The sequence below is a fragment of the Sturnus vulgaris genome, chromosome 5 (genome assembly GCF_052056855.1).
Source record: "Sturnus vulgaris isolate bStuVul1 chromosome 5, bStuVul1.hap1, whole genome shotgun sequence".
Classification (NCBI taxonomy): domain Eukaryota; kingdom Metazoa; phylum Chordata; class Aves; order Passeriformes; family Sturnidae; genus Sturnus; species Sturnus vulgaris.
Genome location: NC_142247.1, coordinates 53,688,072 through 53,711,159, shown reverse-complemented (window position 1 = coordinate 53,711,159; position 23,088 = coordinate 53,688,072). Strand labels below are relative to the sequence as shown.

At 41.7% G+C, this 23,088-nt stretch overlaps 1 protein-coding gene and 2 long non-coding RNA genes across 3 annotated transcripts; 2 read left to right on the top strand and 1 right to left on the bottom strand.

Moving 5' to 3' along the window:
* Nucleotides 1-1,200: 1,200 nt before the first annotated feature.
* Nucleotides 1,201-5,907, bottom strand: LOC148223719 (uncharacterized). Its single transcript, XR_015804035.1, has 3 exons — nucleotides 5,754-5,907; nucleotides 4,556-4,717; nucleotides 1,201-2,835 (listed from the first exon to the last, which is right to left on the bottom strand). It is a non-coding gene; the product is annotated as an uncharacterized LOC148223719 (long non-coding RNA).
* Nucleotides 5,908-6,262: 355 nt separating this feature from the next.
* GPR37 (G protein-coupled receptor 37) lies at nucleotides 6,263-18,568 on the top strand. Its single transcript, XM_014877685.2, has 2 exons — nucleotides 6,263-6,973; nucleotides 16,740-18,568. Exons 1-2 carry the CDS (start codon nucleotides 6,263-6,265, stop codon nucleotides 17,556-17,558), a joined length of 1,530 nt encoding a protein of 509 aa, XP_014733171.2. The 3' UTR covers nucleotides 17,559-18,568.
* Nucleotides 7,164-8,330, top strand: LOC148223718 (uncharacterized). Its single transcript, XR_015804036.1, has 2 exons — nucleotides 7,164-7,327; nucleotides 7,452-8,330. It is a non-coding gene; the product is annotated as an uncharacterized LOC148223718 (long non-coding RNA).
* Nucleotides 18,569-23,088: the final 4,520 nt, after the last annotated feature.

Genomic DNA, 23,088 nt, shown 5'->3' with positions numbered 1-23,088 from the left:
TGTCCAAGCCACACATTTAGTAGTTTAATGTAGCACAGGAAAGGAGAAAATCATCTGCCTGCAAAAAACATAAGGTTTTTTAAACTATTAAATACAATTTAGCATACCAAGGTAGAGAAAAATCTTGAAATGTACACATATGGAAGAGACAGAGACCATAACACCAGCAGGTAACAACAGGGGCTAGAGACAAATAATCCAAAGATATCTGATCCATGATTTCAAGGGATGAGGCAGCGTCTATACTACAGTCTCTCCCTTCATCATTCTATTTTTTAAGCTCTTCTTCTTTTCCTCATATTCTCTCTAGAATCCCTTCTTCCCCACTCATGACTTTTTCTGCCAGCCTTCTTGACTTTTCTCCCTTCTTGTCTTTTAGTCTTTCTCAGCTCCCTTTCCTCTCATTTTCTTAATTTCTCTTTATAGCTGCACAATGCTGCTTAAAACCAGGTACTGAGATGCCACTCCACTACCTCTGCCACTCTGAGATACATGTGATTACCCACTCTCAGCTGGACTGCAGGCTGGATGAGAGGAGCTGCTGCTGTGCTGGGCTACCTTGGCCATCACAAGGACAACAGTGCTGCTAAAACCTTTTGAAATACTTTGCAATTTCTCAGTATGGTTTCAACTGGAAATGGTGGAGCTCTCATTCTTCCATCAGTTTCTCCAGAACAGCTGTGAAACCTTTGTTACGGCCTCAAAGATTTTCAACAGTTCATAGAGCATAACTAAGTCACCACATTTCAGATTTTACCTTCCTTTGAACTTCAGGTTTGCATTAATAACAAACTAGGGCAAGTAGTGACCCACAGGAGCAACGATCACCCTGAGTATCTGTACCACAGTGGCAGTCTGACTTGAAACCTTGAATATCAGTTTGTGCTTTTTAGGGTTTACGGCTCCAATTCAAATGAGTTGAAATAGTCAAACTCTAGTAAATATAGAAAGAAATATTTTGTATAAAGCAGCTAGGAAAATCAAACAAAACTCTACACAAACAAACAAACAAATTAACAAATATTTAAGAATTCTCTGAAATGCAATGATCAAAAGAATTTTACCTTGGAAGATGTTTAAAGAAAAATCTCTCAGGCTGAATGTGATATAACACTTTCAAGGTCTGTAAAGGTTTAAACTGTGACCATAATACTCTAACTGCCTTTCAACACTTACCAATTACAGAGTGAAAAACTCAGATAAGCTTTTAAGAAGGAAAGGTTTTATTATTTTTTTCACTGATCTAAATTTCATAGCCAGATAAAGAAAAAAAGAGAAGTCTTTGCATCTCACTTTATTATTGAGACATTTACTGTTTGAGCACTTTCTGTACAGAAACTTGTGAAGATGAACTTAAGGGTAAAAGTGATTAGAATAGAACGAATTTTTGTGGACGGACATCACACATTGGCTTCACCTTCATTGTCTTAAACTATGTTCTATCAAGGATACCCACTAATAATAGATACTCTTTCCCACAGTTCTACATCATATAAATATAACTTATTCTTCCAGTCATTCACCTTAAAAAAAGGACAGAAAAGCAGCAATGCAAGTATCACATTACAGTTTTCCATGGAATATATACACTTGGTGTTTTGTTTTATTACTAACTGTAATTGAAGAGTTGCTAAAACTTCTCTTTCAAAAAAAGGTAACTTATCAAACAAATCTATTTGGACTGTGTGACATGAGCAGACATTTATCCTTTAAAACAGAATTCAAACTTCAGCAAATGAGAAAAGTTAAAGGGAAAAGCACTATAATTTAAAATGTGAAACTAGACAAGAAGAGCAATCTATACTCAGGAAATATCAGAAGGTTTCCTAATGGATGTCAAAAAATGCACAAAATACTAATTACAAGAAAGTTAAAATATTATCATTAAACTTCAAATTCTTTTTTAATTTAAATTTCAAATTTTTCAGCATTTGTTTTGTTATAGAGTCTGGCCCAACCAATAAGAAACTTAATTCAACAACAAAATTACTCCTGTCGATTAGAGTATCTAATCTCTCTCTGTCTGAAATAAAAAGCCCAACGATACCACATCACAGTAATTATGCTCTCTTCAAATTCAGACTTTACACAACAAAATCCAGTGAGATATAAGAAGACAACATAAACAAATCTACCTTTTTTACAGACAAAGAAGTGGTCCTATTAAATCTGCCGAAACAAGGAAGAATAAATTAGTGTGAAGTAGCTGAGCACACTGTAGTACAACACAAAAAAGACAGAAGCTGTTTTGGGGAATATATTCTTTCTTCTTCAGTGATGAACTGTTGAGCATTGCTAACAGTATTCTGGGCTGCACCCGAAGTACGGCCAGCAGGTTGAGGGAGGGGATTGTGCCCCTCTGCTTTGGTGAGACCCCACCTGGAGTGCTGTGTTCAGCTCTGGGGACACCAACATAACAAAACATGTGCCTGTCGAGACTAGTCCAGAAGAGGGCCACAAAGATACTTAGAGAGATTGAGGACCCCTCCTACCAAGACAGGCTGGAGAAGAAAAGGCTCCGAGGAGACCTTAAAGCAGCCTTCCAGCAGCTAAAGAGAGCTGGAGAGAGACACTTTACAAGGATAAGGGAGAATGGCTTCAAAATGAAAGAGAGTAGTTTCAGATTAGATATTAGAAAGAAATTCTTTATGGCAAGGGTGGTGAGGAACAAGATCCCCAGAGAAGTTGTGTATGCCTTGTCTGTGGAAGTGTCCAAGGCCAGGTTGCATGGGGTTCTGTGCATCCTGGTCTATGGGAGATACATGGCAGGAGGGCTGGAACCAGATGATCTTCAAGGCCCCTTCCCAGACAAACCATTCTGTGATTCCATGAACCCTGAAGAGAGGTAAAAAGAACAGCAATAATCCCTTCTTGCTGAAACACAATAACATGTTCAGTATTTCTTATTCAGGTAATAAATACTGGAGATGTAAAAAAAAACAGCAGTGCAGGCATTGAAAGCCTATTGATTTTTTTATCATAGATGAAATATCATAGAACACCAACAGAACAGAAAGAATGTATTTGGAAACCTTTCAATTTTATTTTTTTTTCATGTAGGAACAGGCTTATTGGTGTTCCTTTTATAGATTTTGGCTGCAAAAACATCTGTGAATTTTAGTTCCCCCATCTAACAGAGAAAAATGTTTTGGCTGTTTGTGAGTTGTTTTATTTTCTTTAAACTTGTTATATATATAAAAGTCTGCTTGTGGTTTTCAAGATTGTTTCTAGGCTGATGCGTGAATTGGTAGAGACTGTCAAAACATGTACAACTTCTTCAGCAGAGTTGTGAAAGCCTGAATGAACTGTAGGCTGTATCAGAAAATAATGGAGTAGAAGCTTTATCCTAAAGGAATATCTTATCATAAGAAGTAACAGAATTATTTGAAAGACATGGGACAAATGCACCATCAGCCCCCCAAAAATGCATAGTGAACTCCTCCCCTAAAAAAACTTAAACAAAAACTCGGAAATTTTATGGACTGCAGCAAAATTTCAAATAAATACTTGGAACCAAAGGTACTTGAAAAATGCAATTTTCAGACATTAACTTTCAGTATTTAACAGAGCATCAGTAGTAAACAGGAGACTATCATAATGGCAAATCAACTGCTTTTAAAGCCAGCAAAAGACCTTTTTAGCTTGGCTGAATACAATTGAAAAAATCCAAATTTTCTGTATGTGCTGTTCTTTGCAACAAACAAAATACTTAATGGACCAAAAGAAATGTGACAAAGATAAGAGTTTATAATACTTTTCTTTGTATTCAGAAATAATTTTTCTCCATTATAAAGTACATGAAATGCCGACACTGGAAAACCTACGCACAACTCAGTTCTTATCTCACCATTACAGGATCAGTGATATCAACCAAACACTGCTTAACCCTCTTCTTGATGATCCATATTTCTTGCAGAAGTATGTAGAAGGGCAGTATGTCTGCTAGCTCCTGTCTGCTCCTTTTATATAAAAGCCAGCAGCAATAATCCCCAGTACCCTTTAAGAACAAGCAGTGAATTTATCATATCTGTTTGTAATGCCCTTTGGGACTCTTCAGGAAGAAAGGCACTGTAAATGTAAGCTCGTTATCATCATTAACTGCTTTTATACACCAGCTGAGCTCAGAAGGAACAAATGGGAGAAAAATGTAGGGGAAAAAAAGGTTAAATACCTTTGACATTCTCTTCTTTTCCTGGTAGGTTTTAACACACCCTAGTTAGTTTTTAACATTCATAAATATCTCTATTAGGTTAAACTTATAATTTATTAGGAATTCTTAAAATTACCTTGGTCTTTTCCCATGAGATTATATTTATATTGCTAGGGAAGAAAAAGAAAATGTCTTGACTTGTATTTAGGGATATGCAACACAGCAGTGCCTAACTTACTACACTACACTCCCATAAACTTAGAAACACCTTACAGGTTCCACAGTTACACCTCACCTACATGTGTGAGAGAACAGTTTGAGAAAAGGAAAAACTCTCTGTTTGTCCTGTTTGTGTTTTCCGGGAAGTTGTCGTGGACATTTTTCAAAGGAAAAATAGCACACTACCTTCTCAAACTGCTTTATGGGAAAAATATCCAAGATTTAAACTAGTTGGGCACACTTTACACAAAAGCCCAACAAAATGGCAACTGGCAGGGGCGATGAAGAATCCTTAAGGATAGTTATAATTTTAGAGAGTTATTGAATCCAAATTCGGCAAGCTGTCACCTGAAATGAAAATGAAATAAAAATCAGAGAAAGAACTATGAAGTACAAATGCAAGAAAGAAAGCCATACACAAATGTCCACAGCAGGAAAGAAATCTGTGGAGACGCTCCTGAACCTATTCCCCTGCGGGATGATGTGTGAACACCATCTCTCTCCCTGGCTCAGCCCGCTGCTTCGCTGAGCGCTCTCCCGGGGGAACACGCGCCCCTTCCTCCCCGTCCGTGGCCTCTGCCCCTGCAGCAAGGTGCCCTCACGGCTCCTCTGCCGTCCCGGTGCCGACAGCTGCTCCCGGCGCCTCCCAGCCACCCTCCGCTCCCGCCGCCCGCGGTTCGTGCCGGGGCGGGACTCCCGGTGCCAGAGCAGGGCGCTTTGCTCGCCTGCCGCTTCCCTCGCTCCCGCTGGCACCGCGGCCCGACGAGGGCAGGCACACGCTGGGACCGGGGCGCGCCGGTGAGCTACGGAGAGCCGGCGGCGGGGATGCGCCAGCAAGCGCCGCATCCCCGCCCGGGGCAGCATCCCCACAAGACGAGCTCGGGGCTGGCGGGGAGCGCAGGGCCCGGCCCGGCCCGGCCCCACACCCGCCCCTCGCCCCGGCCGCCCCGGCGGGCGGTGCCTCGGCCCCGCGGCGCCGCCGGGCGGCGCTTGCGCACTGCGGCCGTCGCGCCGCTCGCCCGCCTCTCCGGCGCGCCCCGAGAGCCGCGGCGGAGCCGGTCCGAACCCAGCGAGCCGCACCGGGCTGAGCGGGGCCGGAGCCGCGGGGAGCCGGCAGCTGCAGCAGAGCCCGCCACACATCAGCCCCTGCCTGCGCGGGGAGCCGTGGCTGCCGCCCCGCTTCACCTGGTGCCCGCACCACTCGCAAGGCAGGAGCAGCCCCGAGGAGTCCGTCTTGGGGCTTGCCCGCCCGGCGCCAGCAGCATCCTTGCCGCCCCGGCCATGCTCGCCGTCCCCTGCCCGCATGCGAGTGCTTGGGGTGCAGCGATCGATCCCAGCAGGAGTTTTGCAAAGCTCTGAAACACCTTGAGCTGCGCGCAACAACCTGTGCTCTCCGAGGTGCTGCAGATGTGGAGTTAGTGTTCGCGACCGCCCGGCGAGGGGAGGTATCTTCCTCAAGGGACCTTTCCTGACCCGTAGAGCCACTGGCTGCCCGCGGCGGCGAGAGGACGCAAATGGCCAGCCCGAGACCGGTGCGGCTGCTGGCGAGGAGGCAGCGGTCCCGGGAAAGGGCGGAGCGCCGGGGGGGGTTTCTCCCGGCGCTGCACTTGCTACATTAACTCGGCGCGTCGGAGACGGCGACACAACTTTCCGGGTCTGCCCCGGGAGTCGGCGACAAGAGGCTCCTCGCCGCTCCGCTCGTCGCGTCCCCGAACTCCGCGGCAGCGGGAGCCGCGCTCCGGCGGCAGCGGCGTAGCGCCTGCTCCTGACCCGGCGCCGGCCGGGCAGGCTGTCCCCGGGAGCCGGGTGGGCATGTCTCCCGCTCCCAGCCCCGCCGAGCGAGGCGGCCGCCGGGTCTGAAGGAGAGCGGGTGAGCCCCACCGCCTCCCGGCCATGCGGCCCCTCCGCGCTCCCCTCGCGCTGCTCTGCCAGATGCTCGGTGCGTGGGCTGCCTGCGCCCTGGCCCCGGACCCCGTCGCAGCGTCCGGGCCACCGGCGTCCCCGCAGCGCGCCCGCTCGCCGCCGGCTCCGCCGCCCCTCGCCCCGGTTCGGCGGACGGCCTCGCCGCTCCCCGGGCGCGGAGCCCTCCCTCGCGGGGCCGACGGCGCACCCGGCGGAGCGGCGGGGCCGGGCGGCAGCTGCGCGCCCCGCGGGGCGGCTGGGACCGGGCGACGGCGGGCGCGGAGCAGCGAGCCCGGAGCCGGCGCAGCGGCGGGGAGGGGCGGGGCGGGCGGCCCCCGCTGGCTGCCCCTGAACGGCTCGGCCGGCGGCGACGGCAGCGCCGGGGGCCGCGGGAACGCCACGGGGCGCCGCGCCCGGCTCCGCAACCCCTTCTACCCGCTGACTGAGGAGTCGTACGGCGCCTACGCCGTCATGTGCCTCTCCGTGGTGATCTTCGGCATCGGCATCATGGGCAACATGGCAGTGATGTGCATCGTCTGCCACAACTACTACATGCGGAGCATCTCCAACTCCCTGCTGGCCAACCTAGCCTTCTGGGACTTCCTCATCGTCTTCTTCTGCCTGCCGCTGGTTATCTTCCAGGAGCTCACCAAGAAGTGGCTTCTAGAAGACTTCTCCTGCAAAATCGTCCCGTACATCGAGGTAATGTCCCTGCGTGGGGGTGCGCGGACCCCGAGCTCCTCTCCCCGCCGCTTTCCCGCCGCAAGCCTGAGCCGTGTGCGGGGCCGTCATTGCTGCCGGCCCGGGGACATCCCGGTGCGCCTTGGTTCGGGTTTCCCGGGTGCTCCTGCGAGGAGCGGGGCCCGGCCCGGCCCGGCAGGGACCGGGGTCGGCAGTGCACCCCGACTTCTGTGTGCTGAGTGCGTCCGGTGCTTCCTGCCGCTCGCGCCACTTCTCTCAAACTTTCCTTGTTCCCAGAAAAACAAGTGATCCTCTGAGAATTAAAGTTTTCTGCGAAAGCGGATGAAGGGCTTGAGGGAGGTAGCTTGTAAGGAGGTAATTGTAAAAAGGACCATCAAAAAAGAATGTCTGGGCTCTTAACTTACGCGTCAGCGTTTAAATCTCATGTTTATTTAGCTGATTTTTTTCTTTTTTCTTCTTTTTTTTTTTTTTTTGAAAGGCATCAGCTCCGTTTTAAACTGCAGCTTCTTGGCAGTTGTTCAGAGACTCTGTCAAAGAAGCTCTCCGACAGCTGGCCACAGTCCTGCCGGCAGTGCTCAGGTTGTCTGCTTTATTTATTTACTGGAACTGAACACTGAGGCTTGCTGCTGGGGTAGTAGCCTGGAGTTCTGACTGACTCTCCTGTATTCCCAAAACCTTATGTCCAACATTATTCTGTAACTGAGACCTGAGGGAACAACTGGTGGTTCTCTTGTCCTAAGAACGAGCTACTAGGGGAAAAAAACCAACCAAACAAAAAAGCACCCCCCCATCCCCCTCCAAAAATCCCTCAAATACCCAACCTGTTATTAATGCGGGGAGATCAGTTTCAGCAGCACATTAGTACACAGTAACACAGAATTAACTGTCAAATGATACTTCTATATGTTCAAGTATTAGGAAACGTGTGACCTGTGTAGGCACTGGTTCTTTCGTCTGTTTAGTTTATTACTGGTGGTGTTGGACAAAGGGTGGAGCTGTGCTGCGCTTAGTTAAATTCTAGGCCACTACTATAGCACTGCATTAAAAAAACTCAGAGTACACTTAATTGATTTGCATTTAAGAAGACATTATGCAGTAAATATGTATTTATTGAGAAACTGATAGTGTTTGAATCCTTTAAAATTCCTGGAACGGATTCTAGGGCTGCTGTGTTAACCAATAAAATAAGTAGTAGTGTTTTTAAAGTAACCATTTCAATTAAAATAGTGTAGTTTCTGTTTCAAGGACTTTCATGTGATATTTCATGCTTCCTAACCCTTTTTTTGTGCATCCACATGCAAAGATGAAATAATTCTTTGTAATGTCGAATCTAATTAAAAATCAGTAGTTTAAATTATTTGTGTGGCCACACTGTTCCTCAAAATTAGTTGCTTATGCTTTTCAGCTTTGGGCACTAAAGAGTTTGTCAAACTGAAAGTAGTTTAGCTGAAATGTAGTTGCTGAAATTGAAAACTGTAATCCCGAAAAATATTCAGCTGCTGCTATACCTCATTGTAATTTAATGTTACCTTATTTTTTCACTTTAATGTTCTGTGGACATCTAGAGTTGGTCTTATTCAAGAACTGGCACCAGTCAAGTCAGGATCAACTGGTAGCTTGGTCCCTGTGTTAGACTTCATTATTACTGGTGTCTAAAAGGAAGTAAATCCTTGAGGAAGTAAAATTAACTTAGTTCTAAGGTACAAATATAAAGAGGTATAGCCTTAGGGTTCTGTGCTGCTTCCAGTACATTTTTGTTCAGTGGTCATTAAATATAATGCTCATGTATATAAAGTATATTCATCACTCTGAGAGGAGTAAGTAAAAGGCTGGATTTCCCTCTCTGTAAACTGTGGCAATGAGTGGCAGATACTGAACTAGTGGATCATGACTTTCCACAGTTCACCTGGAGCCTGGAAAGAAAGACACTGTCCTATAAATCAGGATTTGACCCTGCTGAGGCAGAGAAGGCAGTTAGACCAAAGGTTCACCTCTTTTCGAGTGTTGTTCTAACCTCACAGGCATTACACAGTGACACTGACACCACCAGGAGCAATGGAGATGTGTAGCATGTCATGAAATCTATCCCATGCAGAGTTGCTACTCCTTACTCTTTCTAGGATTGTTTTCAGCAATGCATTCATCTGACAGCTGAACACTCCCTTTTCCTTTGTAACTCACCTAGGCAGGCCCATCTCCTTCTCGTACAGTGGGAAAGGGTGAAGCCTTCTTAGCTTTTGAGAAGAAAGCTGAGACAGCAATCTTCAGGAGAGGTTTCCAGACCTCTGTGAAATACAAATAGAATCATCTTCCTGAAGACGGACACATTTTAACCTCTTGTCCGTGTTTTCTATAAGTTTGCACAGTGTTTAGTTCTTTTAAGTGTCTCTTGGTTCCATCTCTTTTCATCTCTTTTTCTCGCTTTTTTTTTTTTCACATGCTGTTTAGAGAGCTACATATCTCACCCGGATTTGTAAATCCAGAAATGTCTTGAGCATCAAAAATCCTTATTGCCCTGAGTCTTCTACCATACCAGCTTTTACTTTTACAACTAGAGAACAGGGGATAGCTCATTATCCACAGCAAGTGGTAGGGTGATCACAGCATTTTAACATAATTCAAACATGCTTTTTGTTGTTTGAAGGTTTCAGGTGATCCCAGGGAAATACCTTGAGTTTTCTTAGTTCAGCTTCTTGTGGCCAATTGGTTTTTATTTGTGCTGTTTAATGGATATTGTGCAGAATTCCAACAAAGCATCTGTTGCTAGTGATAATACATATGCACACACAGTCTGGGGAAAATGTTTTATGATATCTTCCTTCACATTTGTATAGGTAAAGACTGAGCTTCCAGCAGTGGAATGTCTCCACAAATTTAATTTAAAGGGCAGTTTTTCCATACCTAATAAAGATCTTCTGTGACAAGTGCATTAAGCAGTCATTTCAGCCATATATTTTATCACAGTATGGCCACTTGTAACTACTAGTTTTGAGTGTGCTGAAAAGGAAATGAGAAGGGAATTAGAACAAGTGATGCAGCTACTCTGCCTGTAAGGATGTGTGGAGATGTGCTTCTTCTCTACCGTTTTAATACTCTCTTAAATTTTTGCCACATTTCTGCATGGTTCAGAAGTCTAGGTTTTGGTATGCGTGTCTGAAGTGTTTACCTGCGTACTGTGTTTATTTTGTCTTTCATATACTTTTGTCAGTATTACTCTGAATCAGGAGACATGAGGTAAATGACAATAGAAAGACAATGACTTTGGCCTTTGAACAACATAGCTCCAGTTTCCTTACTTACAGATTTATTCTAGGCCTAAATATAAAGAGATATAAATGTAGACAAAATCTATACTGTTACTGTGCTTTTAAATATTTTCAACTGTTAGTCATGTGCAGTTGCAGGTTTTTTGTTTTATTTTAATGCTGAAAGCCAGTAATGAAGAGATGAAATAAGTTGTTTAAGACCCCGAGCAACTTGCACAAAATGACCAATGGATTGTGTCAGGTGAGACTAGAAACCTTCTTTCAGGCTTAAGAAGGAACTTTGCTTGAGCTGTGTTGATTTTGCTCTTGGAGATTGCTCTAGAAGCTTTATGTGTTAGAGGGGGTCCCGTTCTATGCCAACAGATTGAATCAAGCTATTTATAGCCAAGGAAGGATTTAGAATTGAGGAATGGTCTAGCATGAGGGTTTGCAGAGGCTGATTTACCAGCCTGTGCAGTCCAGCACAAAGCAAGAAATTGCTGAGGCCGGTGGATATTTCACAGCCCTGCATTCAGTGCTAGTAAACATGAGGCCCTCTGCCTTTCCCATATAGAACAGGACAAAGTTTGTGGTGTCCTCATCTGGACCATATCATGCATACTAGACTGGCGTGGTTCTGTAGCAGGCTGACAGTAAAAGTCTTTGAAATCCGATGCCCAGTCTCTGCATGTGCTTTTGGCAATGAATCTGTGGCATCACTTCTGTTTCTGGTGGGCAAGTTCCAGCTCAGGAAAGCTATCACAATTAGTATTCTTAGTGGAAAGCATAAGAATTGATTTGGACTGAAATACAAATTACTCTCTTTCCCTGGAGCTGATCCTCCAGGGCAATTTGAGGTGAGGATTTTTCCAATTTCTCTCTTTTACTTGACAGAGGTAAGTAAGAAGCACAGAGAAATTGGCTGTTCTGTGCTTGTTCCAAAGCTGTCAGAAGAGATCCCTATTTTAAGTTTCACTTTAGGGAAGCAAATACATTTTTTATGGGAGTTTATAAAAGCTGTGTATTATCTGTCTTTTCTGTGTCTTTTGATGTGCGGTATTTTCTTTGACTCTAGTCAGAGCTGTGCTCCTGAACCTCCAGTGAGTCCTCTGGGTCACAGACAAAGACACACAGAGATGTTTGCAGTTTCAAAGCTTCATCATGAGTTTTCTAGGGCAATGGCTAGATGTATCTTTAAGTGAGCAGAATATCTTCAGTGCTTATCTCATAAATAATTATTTAAAATGGAAGTGTTAATATATCTCTGCCCTTTAAATATTAGTGGCATGATGACAGTAGGTGCCATGTTGGCTGTTCTATCAGTCTTTCTTTCCTCTGCAAATCCTGTCCTCAGGATCTTCTAAGTTTTTGCTTTTGGCTAAATTTTGTGTGTGGCATTTCAACATGGAAATTAATTTGTCTCAGAGTAGGTTTTAAATTAATGTTTAAGTAAAAGTAATGTTTAAGGAAATGTTTAAGGAAAAGGCAGCATTTCTGATCCCAGCACTGTTGACTCTGCTCTGAACACTAACATGTCATTTCTCTTTATGACAGGACTTTTCCTGCAAAAAGAGAAATAGGCAGGTTCCTAGCAGTAGTTCCATATTGCTACTATTAAGAATTAGTGCAGGAGTCCCTTGTGTAGTGTGATGAGAACTTGATCCTCAGTGGAGAGTGACACCAAAAAAAGAAAAGAAAATTAAACTTACATATTTGATAAATATTTGGACTAGTTTTTGGTTTGTTTTTTTTTTTTTTTTGTGGTTTTGTTTGTTTGGGTTTTTTGGTGTTTCTCTTTTTGTTTTGTTTTGTCTTGTTTTTTTTGTTTGGTTTTGGTTTTTTGGTTGGTTGGTTGGTTTTTTGGGGAGTGCAGTGGGACTTTTTTATTAAAATAACAGAAATCTAGATAAATATTACATAATTGTTTGCAATGGGTTGATCTTTTATTTTGCAGTAGTCTGTTCTTATTACTGGACTCTGTACTGTAGGTGTAAAGTAGCACAAAAAATATTGAAGTCTGTGCTAAATTTATTTATTTATCTTAGGCAAAACTGACAAATCTACAGGAGTCCCCCTGGTATGTTGCATAACATGTTTGAAGGCTATGAAGCTATAAGGTGGATGTGGAACAGCCATGAGAAAATGATAAACTGTAATGGCTTGGGGAATAAAAAGTAATTTATATGATATAATAGGAATGGATATACAGAGTCTACGAGGTGTCACTGATAGCTCAGAGGTGGCTTGGGCCACCATGAACCTCTTCTGTAGTTCAGCTTTCCCATTACAATGGGAAATTGTTTTGAATACACGTCTTGTAACAAAGGAACAAAGAGTGCCATGTAGTTTTGAAAAATTATTTGTTATCAACATAAAATATATTCTGTCTTAGAAAATTCACCTTCAGCTGGTAGTAGGGTCCACTTGTTATAACATCTTTATTTTAACTTGTTCAGTATAAACTCAGTCTACATTGTTTCCATTCACTTCTCCATCAGAATGTTCACTTTCATTTCCAGCCTGGAGTTGCTCATAGCTGGTTGATTTTCATTTTGTTGCATTCATTGTCTTTTGCCTTAAGTAACTTTTGTATCTCATAAAAGATTTTTTTGTAGATAGCAGCAATATCACTTCTTGCTCTTTGTCTTACTGGATGGAATGACCTAATCTCTCTTTTATATTCACTTACAGACTTTGGTCTTTATTGGTCTTTTCACCCAAGTCACCGTTTCAGATTTTGTTTCTGGTTTTCATTACTTCTGACTGGAAATTAGTGGGAGAAAATTGGGTGTTATTTCCACAGCCATAGCTCATTGTAACACATTTACACAGCTCTGCTGGTCAGCCACAGGCTCTGCTCCTGGAGGCCAGGGCCAAGAGCTGTGGGACCACAGCCAGGAGAAGAAGTAGGGCACGCCAGGAAAGGCCTGGGAACATTTTGGTCATTGTTAAAGTTTATGAAAGGGGAACTGGTATGTTGGAAGGATGGACAGGAGAACAGTAATTATGCTGAGCATTTCATGAGTTTGCTATTGTTTTTTATTGTTTATTATTATTTTTTATTGTTTATTGTGGCCTCAGTTCCCCAAATCAGTTTTGACACAGTTGACTAACAGCTGATGAGCTAATGACCAAAGGTTTATGCAGTATCTTGAAGGGGCATCACAGTGCCCACTAACCCTGTCAAGGCTTTTTAAAGAGCATCAATGTTTAAAGGGAGTCTTTTGTAACAATAATGTCTTCCTCTGTGTGTGTATGCTGTAGCTGGTAACCCCTTCAACAGCAAATGGTGTGGGTATCTCCTCAAAGCAGGGTCTCCTTCACCAGTTCCTCAAAGCAGATTGATGGTCATTCAGTTGGAAATTTGGGGACGTTTCTGATTTCATGTAGTAAGAGAAAGTTGTAAAATGATGTCATCCTGAATGTCTAGAGGCTGCAGGACAGTCTTCAGTGGACAGTATGGAAATAAACCAGACAACTAAGTGATGATCAAAAACTACTGAGCCGAATTGCCCTTACCTTGCCTCATTTCCTGACAGGTTGGTGGAATTAAGATTGCAACATCATATCAGACACTCAGCTTTTACAACAAGAGCACCATTAAACTCCATGCGGCTTTGCACCACATTATGATTATTAATTTGTGCTTTACCTTCTCTCTGTCAAGTTAATAACCTTAATTCTATAGTTGTTTCAAGGCAATATAGCACTAAAAAAAGAAAACTTTTCTGCATTCTTTCATAGTTTCAGCTTAAATCTAATTATTAGTGTGGCTGGTATGAAGAAACACACCTAAACTGAAATTGTGTGAACATGCAGAATGCATGTCCCAGTTCTCACCTGTAGGTTTTGAGCAGCACCCATTGATTTTGCTGGCTGTTACTCATGGTCTGCTGTGAGGAGTAAGTAATCCAACCCTTGAATTGCTCTACTGCATTTAAGCAAGTCAGCTGGAGTGAATCCATGATCATTTATTTGAGTGGTTTTGTTTGGTTTTTGTGAGCTTTTCCATGGCATCACTAACACCACTAATCTCCAGAAAATAGGAAACTGTTGCTTGTTCCAGGGAAACACCGGCTTTGTTTAGTTTGTTTCATCAGTAAATCCACGGGAGGGTTTTCAAAGCCTCCTTCCAGTATTCTTAGTTGTTTCCTCTTGCTCTATTTCCCTGTTTTAAGCCTCCAAGTTGTTGGTCAGTTAATGTGACAGGAACCCCGTAGGTTATGTTTGTTCATGGCAGACATGTCTTCTTTCATTAGTCCAGCCCCACCAGCTGCAGAGTTTAATGTGTAACAGTCTGCTTGCAATGAAATGCTGAAACAACACCAGTGTCTGCGTTGGGGTGGGGGGAGGCTCATGCCAGAGCTGGAAGGGAACATCTTAATGTACAGACACTCAGGTTTCCTTTTGTTTTGCTGGTTTTGATTTCAGTCCCTGTTCATTTCCAGATCTCAATTATTTCTCTGTCTCTTATAATTGTAGCAAGCTGAGTCCTGACCCTTTTGTTATTCACGTTGCGTGTTAAGGCTAAAGGTTTTGCTGTCACTGAGAGATTTGAAGACTGCATACAATTTAAATGTTTTGGAAATAAAGTTGCTTATCTTGAATTTAAAAATCTGACTGAGCTGTGATACTTCATTAGCGAAGTTTATCACTGTTCATTAAGATTTCCCTGTAACTATTTTTCTTTAAATGTTTTTATTTTTTTGCTGTATTTACCAAGCTTTCTTTGAATCTTGTCAGACAATTTAACTTCCAAATCAATGGTTGCTTATTAAAAATGTTTACAGTAGTGCCTTGTCATTATTAAATATTTCTCCAAGTTAATTAGTAAGAGATTGCATCTTACTTATTCCATCTTTTAGGAAGCTGCTCCAGAGAATTCTCCAACCAAGCCAACATCTTACCGTTCTTATCCCAAGTGCCCAATATTTTTCAGTGATAGTCAATTTTAGTAATCTGATATGGCCATTAAATATTGAAGGCCAAAATTAACGATACATTTATATAATTGTGCATAATTGTGCTGTCTTTGCAGACCTTTTTTCAGAGATGCAAAAACAATACTATTTCAGTATTATGGTAGAAATCAGAAAGTGTTTCTTAAAGGCTGCCTATATGAAAGTTAAACATAGCATCGCACATCAAATTTTGATAAGCAAAATTATAGTGAACTGCCTAATACTACTTTAGATTTCACAGTTCATTGCACGGATATGGTTCATTCATTATAAAAGTAAGCATTCTTTACATTTATTAGCAATATTATTTAACTGCTTTTTTCCTTCTGCATCAACACATTTTCAGCATAATACATGTTTGCAAATCCAAGAAAATAAGTGAATTAAAATTCAACAGGGCACTTAGTCTTTCTCCAATTGAAGATAATGGGCGTTCTGCTTTAAATTTTAACTGAAGTTGAATTTATTGTTAATGTAATTAGGTCAAAATGTATATAGTCTTCTTGCAAATTAATTTTAGGAAATTAAATTATAAACAGGATAAAATGATAGGAAATGACGTTTCATGACAGCACAAGATTTCTGTTAATGCATAGAATAATGATTATTAAAGCAAGAGCACATAAGTATAGCTCTGTACTTGTTCCTCACAGCATATAATTGACAGCTCTCTCCAATCCATCTTTAAATCATTTAAAGAATGAAACTTCTTCCATTTCTCCTGCCCTACAGTATGCTCTCTCAAGGAATGTTTCCTATGAAATTAAGCCTGGGTTTTCCTTGAATTTTTTCTAAAGTAATATTGACTATTGGTTATATAGAGCCTAACTACTGTAGTGAAGATTGGTTTTGCACAGGCTCTGGAAGTCTGAGGGTTTCAAATACAGTTTCTTTGAACTCTTGGTAGGGGATGACTTTATGTGCCTACATCCCATCAAAATTTCACTTAAAAGCCTGAGTCCACAAAAATAGTTGTTGGAACCTACTCAATTCAGTAGATGCCTCATCCCTAGGATTTCTAAGTTTTGTGGATATGGAAGGTTTAATATTTTGATCCCCTGCATGCATCATGAACTTGTTATGCGGTCGTAACTTCTGCTGAAGGAAGACTCTCCTATCTCTCTCATTTTGACTTAAAATTCCAACCCCTGTGGTGGAACCAATCTTTCTGAAAAACACTCCTTAGAAAAAAGTAGGGGAGAAAGCAGTTTAGTTTTAAATTTCAGTCAATTCCTCTATATTTTTTTCCACTCAGTGTTGCACAGTTTGGATCTCCTGAAGAGGTTGACACCAAGCTGGAATAAGAATTTGTTGGTGAAAAAATAGAAGCATGTACTCTTTTTGGAATGCATGCTGGACGGTAGCTCAGCAAACACTGGAAGAAGTGCTGTCTGTGACGCTTCTTTTGATGGTGTTCAGCACCATGGTGCTCAACCGCTTCTCTTCCTCCCCCCCGTCTTTTTTTCCCCTCATTTTCTTTTCCCTTTTCTCCCCCACTTTTTTCTTTGCCTCCCCCGGCCAGCACCTGTATTGACCTGTGTTGCCTTTCCTCCTTGCCAGGTGGCCTCTCTGGGAGTCACCACGTTCACGCTGTGTGCTCTCTGCATTGACCGCTTCCGTGCCGCCACCAACGTGCAGATGTACTACGAGATGATCGAGAACTGCACCTCCACCACGGCCAAGCTGGCCGTCATCTGGGTGGGCGCCCTGCTGCTGGCCCTGCCCGAGGTGGTGCTGCGCCAGCTGGCCAGGGACGACCCCGAGTACAGTGGGAGCCCCCCCGGCGAGCGCTGCGTGGTGAAGATCTCCACGGCGCTGCCCGACACCATCTACGTGCTGGCTCTCACCTACGACGGGGCACGGCTCTGGTGGTACTTTGGCTGCTATTTCTGTTTGCCTACCCTGTTCACTATTACCTGCTCCCTGGTGACAGCGAGGAAAATCAGGAGGGCAGAAAAAGCCTGCACAAGGGGGAACAAGCGACAAATTCAGCTGGAAAGTCAGATGAATTGCACAGTGGTGGCTTTGACCATTTTATATGGATTTTGCATTATTCCTGAAAACATTTGCAACATTGTGACTGCTTACATGTCCACAGGGGTCTCTCGACAGACTATGGATCTCCTCCATCTCATTAGTCAGTTCCTTTTGTTCTTTAAGTCCTGTGTTACCCCAGTTCTGCTGTTCTGTCTCTGTAAACCTTTCAGCCGGGCCTTTATGGAGTGTTGCTGTTGCTGCTGTGATGAATGCATCCAGAAGTCTTCCACAGTGACGAGTGATGACAATGACAACGAGTACACCACAGAACTGGAGCTCTCCCCGTTCAGTACCATCCGTCGCGAAATGTCCACTTTTGCTTCCGTGGGGACTCACTGTTAATTGACCTTAGGACTTTATTTCCTGTGTCTTTTTCCTTTTTGTTTTTTTTTTACTTTATATTTTTCTTCTGGAAGCAAAATGCAGGAAAAAAAAAATCACTGTTAAAAACTACTCTTGAAACCACTCTGTATTAACAGTCATGCTTTGGAAAATAATTTGTTTTATTATTAAATGGAAAGAAAGAGAGAGAGAAGGAGACCCAGCACTCAGTTTTAAATAATTAGATTTTGTATGGTGCTAGGATTTCATTGGTTGAAGAGGAGGATCCATATCAATCCACTTTATTTTAATTCTGTAGTGGTTTTTTTGATAATCACTGTAAAATGATTATATAGACATTGTGGGCTTTGCAAGGTGTTTTCATGTAAAAGACGTGATGGAAAGTATTTGAAGGTAGTTTTAATCCAATTATTGTACACTATTTTGAGAGGACTTGGGCTTCAGAAAATTTATGAAGTAGCATAAAAATAAATGAGGTTTTATTCTTTGATTGTCAATCTGCATTTAACAAAGACATCTATGAGTAGAATTAAATGCCTTTAATAACTACAAAAAAAAAGTTTGCATATTGTAATTTAGGTGGCCATATTTAATTAATTTTTGGGTACGTAGATTTGGAGGATATAATTACAGTGTTTAAGGAAGATGGTTATGGTATTAGATCTACAGAAATGTGCTTTTTTAATGCTATATTATTGAAGGTTCAGTGTGCCTCATTGAAAATTTTCTTCTTAACCTGCAGATATACAAAATCTTGAATTATTTTATACTTCTTACAAAGAAACACTCAATTCACTCAATTTATGACTGAATTTTGTCTCATGTGGTTTCAAAATCAAGATTCTTTCCAGTATGCTATTGGTTTTACATTGAGTTTATGTCCTCCATCTCTGTATATATAGCTCCTACTGGCTTCAATGAGAGTCTCAGAGACTCTCAGAGTCTCAGAGTTGCAGAGAAAGGCATTTTTTTGCCAGAGGTTTGCTGACAATAAATGTGAGGGACTGAAACATGTGGAGAGTGAATTCCTTCTTTTTAAAAGGTATAAACACACTTGGACACTTGGGACTTAACCCAGACTGTGGCAGTCAATGGAGAGGTTTCCATCAATTTCAGAGAGCTTTGAATCAGACTGGCATCTCCTATTTGTACTGGGATATGTAGCATGAATATTAATCACAGGGGCTCTGTATGCTGGTTCAGTCATGCTGCTCTCACAGAGACTGCTATTCACTAGCAGCTCTCAGCTCTGAAGCTGGTTTTGAGAGCCACTGTGTGTTTTGCTGACAGCTTTTTGCTGTCCACAGAGTTGTTAAAATGAGGGTATGTCAGCACTGCCAGCAACAGTGTGATACAGTAAAATCCAAAGTTGTCTTAAGCAAGCCAGGTTGGAGACTGGAAAGTGCCTATCCTTACCAGCAGAGCTTATTTCCCCACTCTTGGCTGAAGCAGATATTGTGTTCTTGGCAAGCAAGCCGGCTCATATTTACACTGGGCAGCAGGCTGAAGTGTAGACACATGCTGAGGAACTGAATTTTTTATAGATAGCTTGTATTTTAATACTAATTAAATAAATAATGCAGCTGTATTGAGCAGAAGGAAAATCTCGTGCATTCATGCTTTGAAGTTAACAGTGAATATAATTGATGTAATCTTACCTCCCTCATGATACCTGCCTCTATATATGTTAAAGAACTTGCTGTAACTTCTGGAAAGGACTCTGGTTTTTGTTTGTAGATTCCAGACTTAATGTGTATAATCTTGGTATCTGCTTGGGCAAGCAGTATTTATTCTTTTTCTTTACCATTTTAACCTATAATAATTTCAACTGAAAAAAGCAGTTGAGATTAATTAATATTAATACGAGTCCAAACTTATATGCACGTGAATTCTTCTTCTGACTTTTGAATCAAATACTGGGCCCTAGAAAGGCAGTCTGTTTGAACCACAGGCATGTGTTTATGCTTAGAACTTGAGAAATTACCTAAGTTTTTAAAATCTTTTTTAACATGCTCAGTCACTTCTGAAGGTGGGAACTGTCCCCTCCTTATAAAACCTTTCATTGACTTGGCTTTGCTTGATTACATTCAATACAGTATGAAAGGGATTAAAGAGAAAAGATGAAAACAAAATCTTCCCCACTTTGGTGCCTGTTTCCTCAAATACATATTCCCATCTCTGCATTTTGATTTTTACTATTCTTTTTTACATGCCAATATTTATAAAGAATAAGACTCTCTTTTTGTTCCTTGCTGAGAGAATTGTTTCCCTTGGCTGCCTTTTCTATTACATTAGGGGCTTAAGGATCTTGGAAAGAAAACAGGAGAATGGGAGGAAGCACTTTAAAAGAAACAAATGAAAAAAATAGAGAATTTACTTGGAAATATTAAATGATCACATTTTGCTATTTTATGTGGAAGATGGCACCAGAACACGAAATGTCCCCATTGCTTTGGATATAAGGTGCTTCCAGCTTTCCACTTGGCCCTGGCCATGTGTCAGCTCTGCTAATGGCTGTCGCTAGCTCACAGCTTGCAAGTTCTGTGTCCCAGGGAGGTGCAGTTGGCTTCTGCATTTAAACATTTCCACAATACGTGTATGGTAATCCTGGAGAAATAACCAACCAACCAATCAACCAAGCCAAACAAAAAAAAACAACAAAACCAGGCCAAACCCCAACAAAAACCCCAACAGCAACAACAAACCCATACTCAGCAAAAAAAACGATCCCCACACAAAAAGATGTAATAAGTCATTGGAGAAGATAGGATCTGAAGATCAGCAATGTTGTGGTTGTAAATACATTTTCCTACTTGTGTGGCAGAGCATTATAGAGTGTTGTATTCAATGGGGCTTCTTTGTACCCTGTGTAACCTTGCCTTTTCTGCTGCTGAAAGAGCATTTTTCACAGCTATTTCTCTGCCTTGCCATGGATAACTGTAGCAATTTGACGTGCAAGATACCCTTTTATTCTAATTTGTTCTCTAAATTGGTTAAACTAATACCACATTAGCAATTTGTATTGTCAGAGCCATTCAAGTGTCATGATAAATGATCCCCTATGTTAAAAATGCAGTACTGCATTGCATTTCTTCCAACTTTTGGGGTTGATGCTCTGAATTGTTGAAATTTTCTTGTGTTTTCTTTTCTTACTTTCTTTAATAGTCTTCAATATTAAATAATAATTCTTTATTATTCTAATAATTACTAAGCTGCTTATGTCTTGTTTTAATCCAGTTCTGTCAGACATTTGTCTATTAACAAAAGGTCATTTGATGACTGAAGATTTGCTTATTGCAGAGATTTAATTTTTTTACCTAGAGAAATGTGTAGAGCATGGTGATCAACATAGAAGATTGATGAAATGGAAAATCAGACTGTAAGTTAGGATAGCCTTATACCTTTCAGGTATGTAAGCCTTTAATACATTAGCACTAATTGTCCCAGCCCTGGTTTCATTAAGAAATTTAAAAAATATGAAACTCTAGTATGCATTTCAGTATCTCCAATGAAAGCATTTCATGACCTGTATCAAAATATAATTGTGTAGGCCAAAGTACAAATGGTAAATTGTTGAGCAATATCTCTCAGAAGAGATCTCTTATTTTATCACTTCCAAGATAAATTCCTACATTCAACCTTAAATAATTTCTGCATTTAGATGATGTCAGTGACTTGCTCAGCTCCTGCTCTGTCATTGAGACCGTGATGTAAGCTTCCACAGCTGCTGTCCAAGCATGTTGTTCTGCATCTCTTCATAAGAAATTGTGTGATACTAAGCTCCGTGGTGAGACTGTTCTTTTGTGCTCATGGCACTCAGAAGCAAACTCAATTCTGTGAAATGTGAATTGCTATTGAAATTCTGAGTAGCTTACCCAAATTCATTAAACAACAAGAATATTCAAAACCTCTCCTAGTATCTGTGAGCCATTGTCTTAGACACTGTAAATATATGCAACTTGCCCTGTGGGTGCCTAACTGCTGGTGATGTGCTCAGATACATCACTGAGCTGCTTCTGGGCTTTTATGGCCAGGTGGCATTAACAGAACTCCAAAACCACTTAAGTCATCCCCTTGTTATTGTGCTGGAACTGAGACTGAAGGCAAAACCTGCTCAAAATTAGTCTGTCTCCTTAGCTGGGCTCTCTCTTTTCTGTGCATGGAGAGCATGTCTAGGGTTACAGGCTGTCAGTGGATACAGGCTTAGCACAGTAGCATCAACATGTTTGTGCATATTCTAATGAATCAAAAATTTAGGTTCTGTTATTTCTAGGATGGAAGAGCAAGATTCAAAACCCTGCTCTGCTTAATTTATAAGTGAGACTTGAAATTTGGTGGTTCAGCATGCCGTCAGAAAGGCCTAACTGCTGTAGTAATAGACACGCTGGTATTATTACAGAGGGAAGAATGTTATATATGTTGTTAGAGAGGGGAGAGCCTGCAGAAAACTGACTTATCTTAGTTCCTTAAGAACCTAGACCTAATGATTTGTCCAAATTGCAAGGGCAAACAGGGACCTTGAAGTGGATCTGCTATGTCCTGACTTCTTATGTCTGCATGTTGAAATGATCCTTCTTTCGCCGTATCACTGGGAAATGTGATTAGGAGGAGTTATAACTTTCCTCCTTCTTTCTTCTTTTTTTTTATGAAAAGCTCAGCCAAAGTCAATGTGAGCAGATGATATGAATCATTAAAACTTAATGGTTTCCTACGTGTACTGTCTCAGTCTTCAAGAACTGTATTTTTTCACTACTGTTTTGTATTTGATTGAGTCATTTAACACCTATCCTTGGCAGATGTCAAATTTTCAAAACCTGGGTGTGTTTTGTAATGAATAAGAAACAATGAAAAAGACACAGACTGAGATACTCCAGGTTACCCAGGCATCTCTGCTACAGAAACACTGACTCATGTTGAGAGCTAAAGGAGTCACCAGTCAGGAGAGGTGTGTTTAATCATGCACGGCATTTAACCCCTAAAATCGAGTAAAAGCAGTGACAAAGACTCCTTGGTATTTTCAAAATGACAGCACAGAAAGCCAGTGCTCTGTTTCTACTGGTGACACATTCCCTATGTAGTGTTACCTGGAGTACCAGGATCTGTATCCCAGCCTCTTTCAAGGAAGAGATCAAAAATTTCTGTCCTTGTGCATGTGTTGCACGCCACAGCTTCCTGTTATTGAAAAGCAGAAGATATTATCCTGACTAAATGCTTATGAGATTTTTCTTCAAGTAGAAATCAGGCCTGTCAGAATTACAGGATTCTCAGTTTAGCGTATTTAATATAAGTGCTTGTGACAACATTATTACTCAAGGTAGCAGGTAATCTTTTAGCTAAAGAGAAAGCTTTTCTTTTTCTATTTTAATATATATTTTTTATCTTTTATATTTTATCCTTTATTTTTCTGTGATCACAGAGGTTTGTTTTTTTCCTAAACAAAATGCAGAACTTCCACAAACACTCATTCTTTTGTTTAGTTAGAGAAATTCCATCATTAGCTTACATCAGACATGTTCATTTGTATCCACAG

Coding starts and splice junctions, on each gene's coding strand:
- GPR37 (XM_014877685.2), top strand. CDS start 6,263: ATGCGGCCCCTCCGCGCTCCCCTCGCGCTGCTCTGCCAGATGCTCGGT. Junction 6,974..16,739: donor AAATCGTCCCGTACATCGAG/GTAATGTCCCTG, acceptor CCTCCTTGCCAG/GTGGCCTCTCTGGGAGTCAC.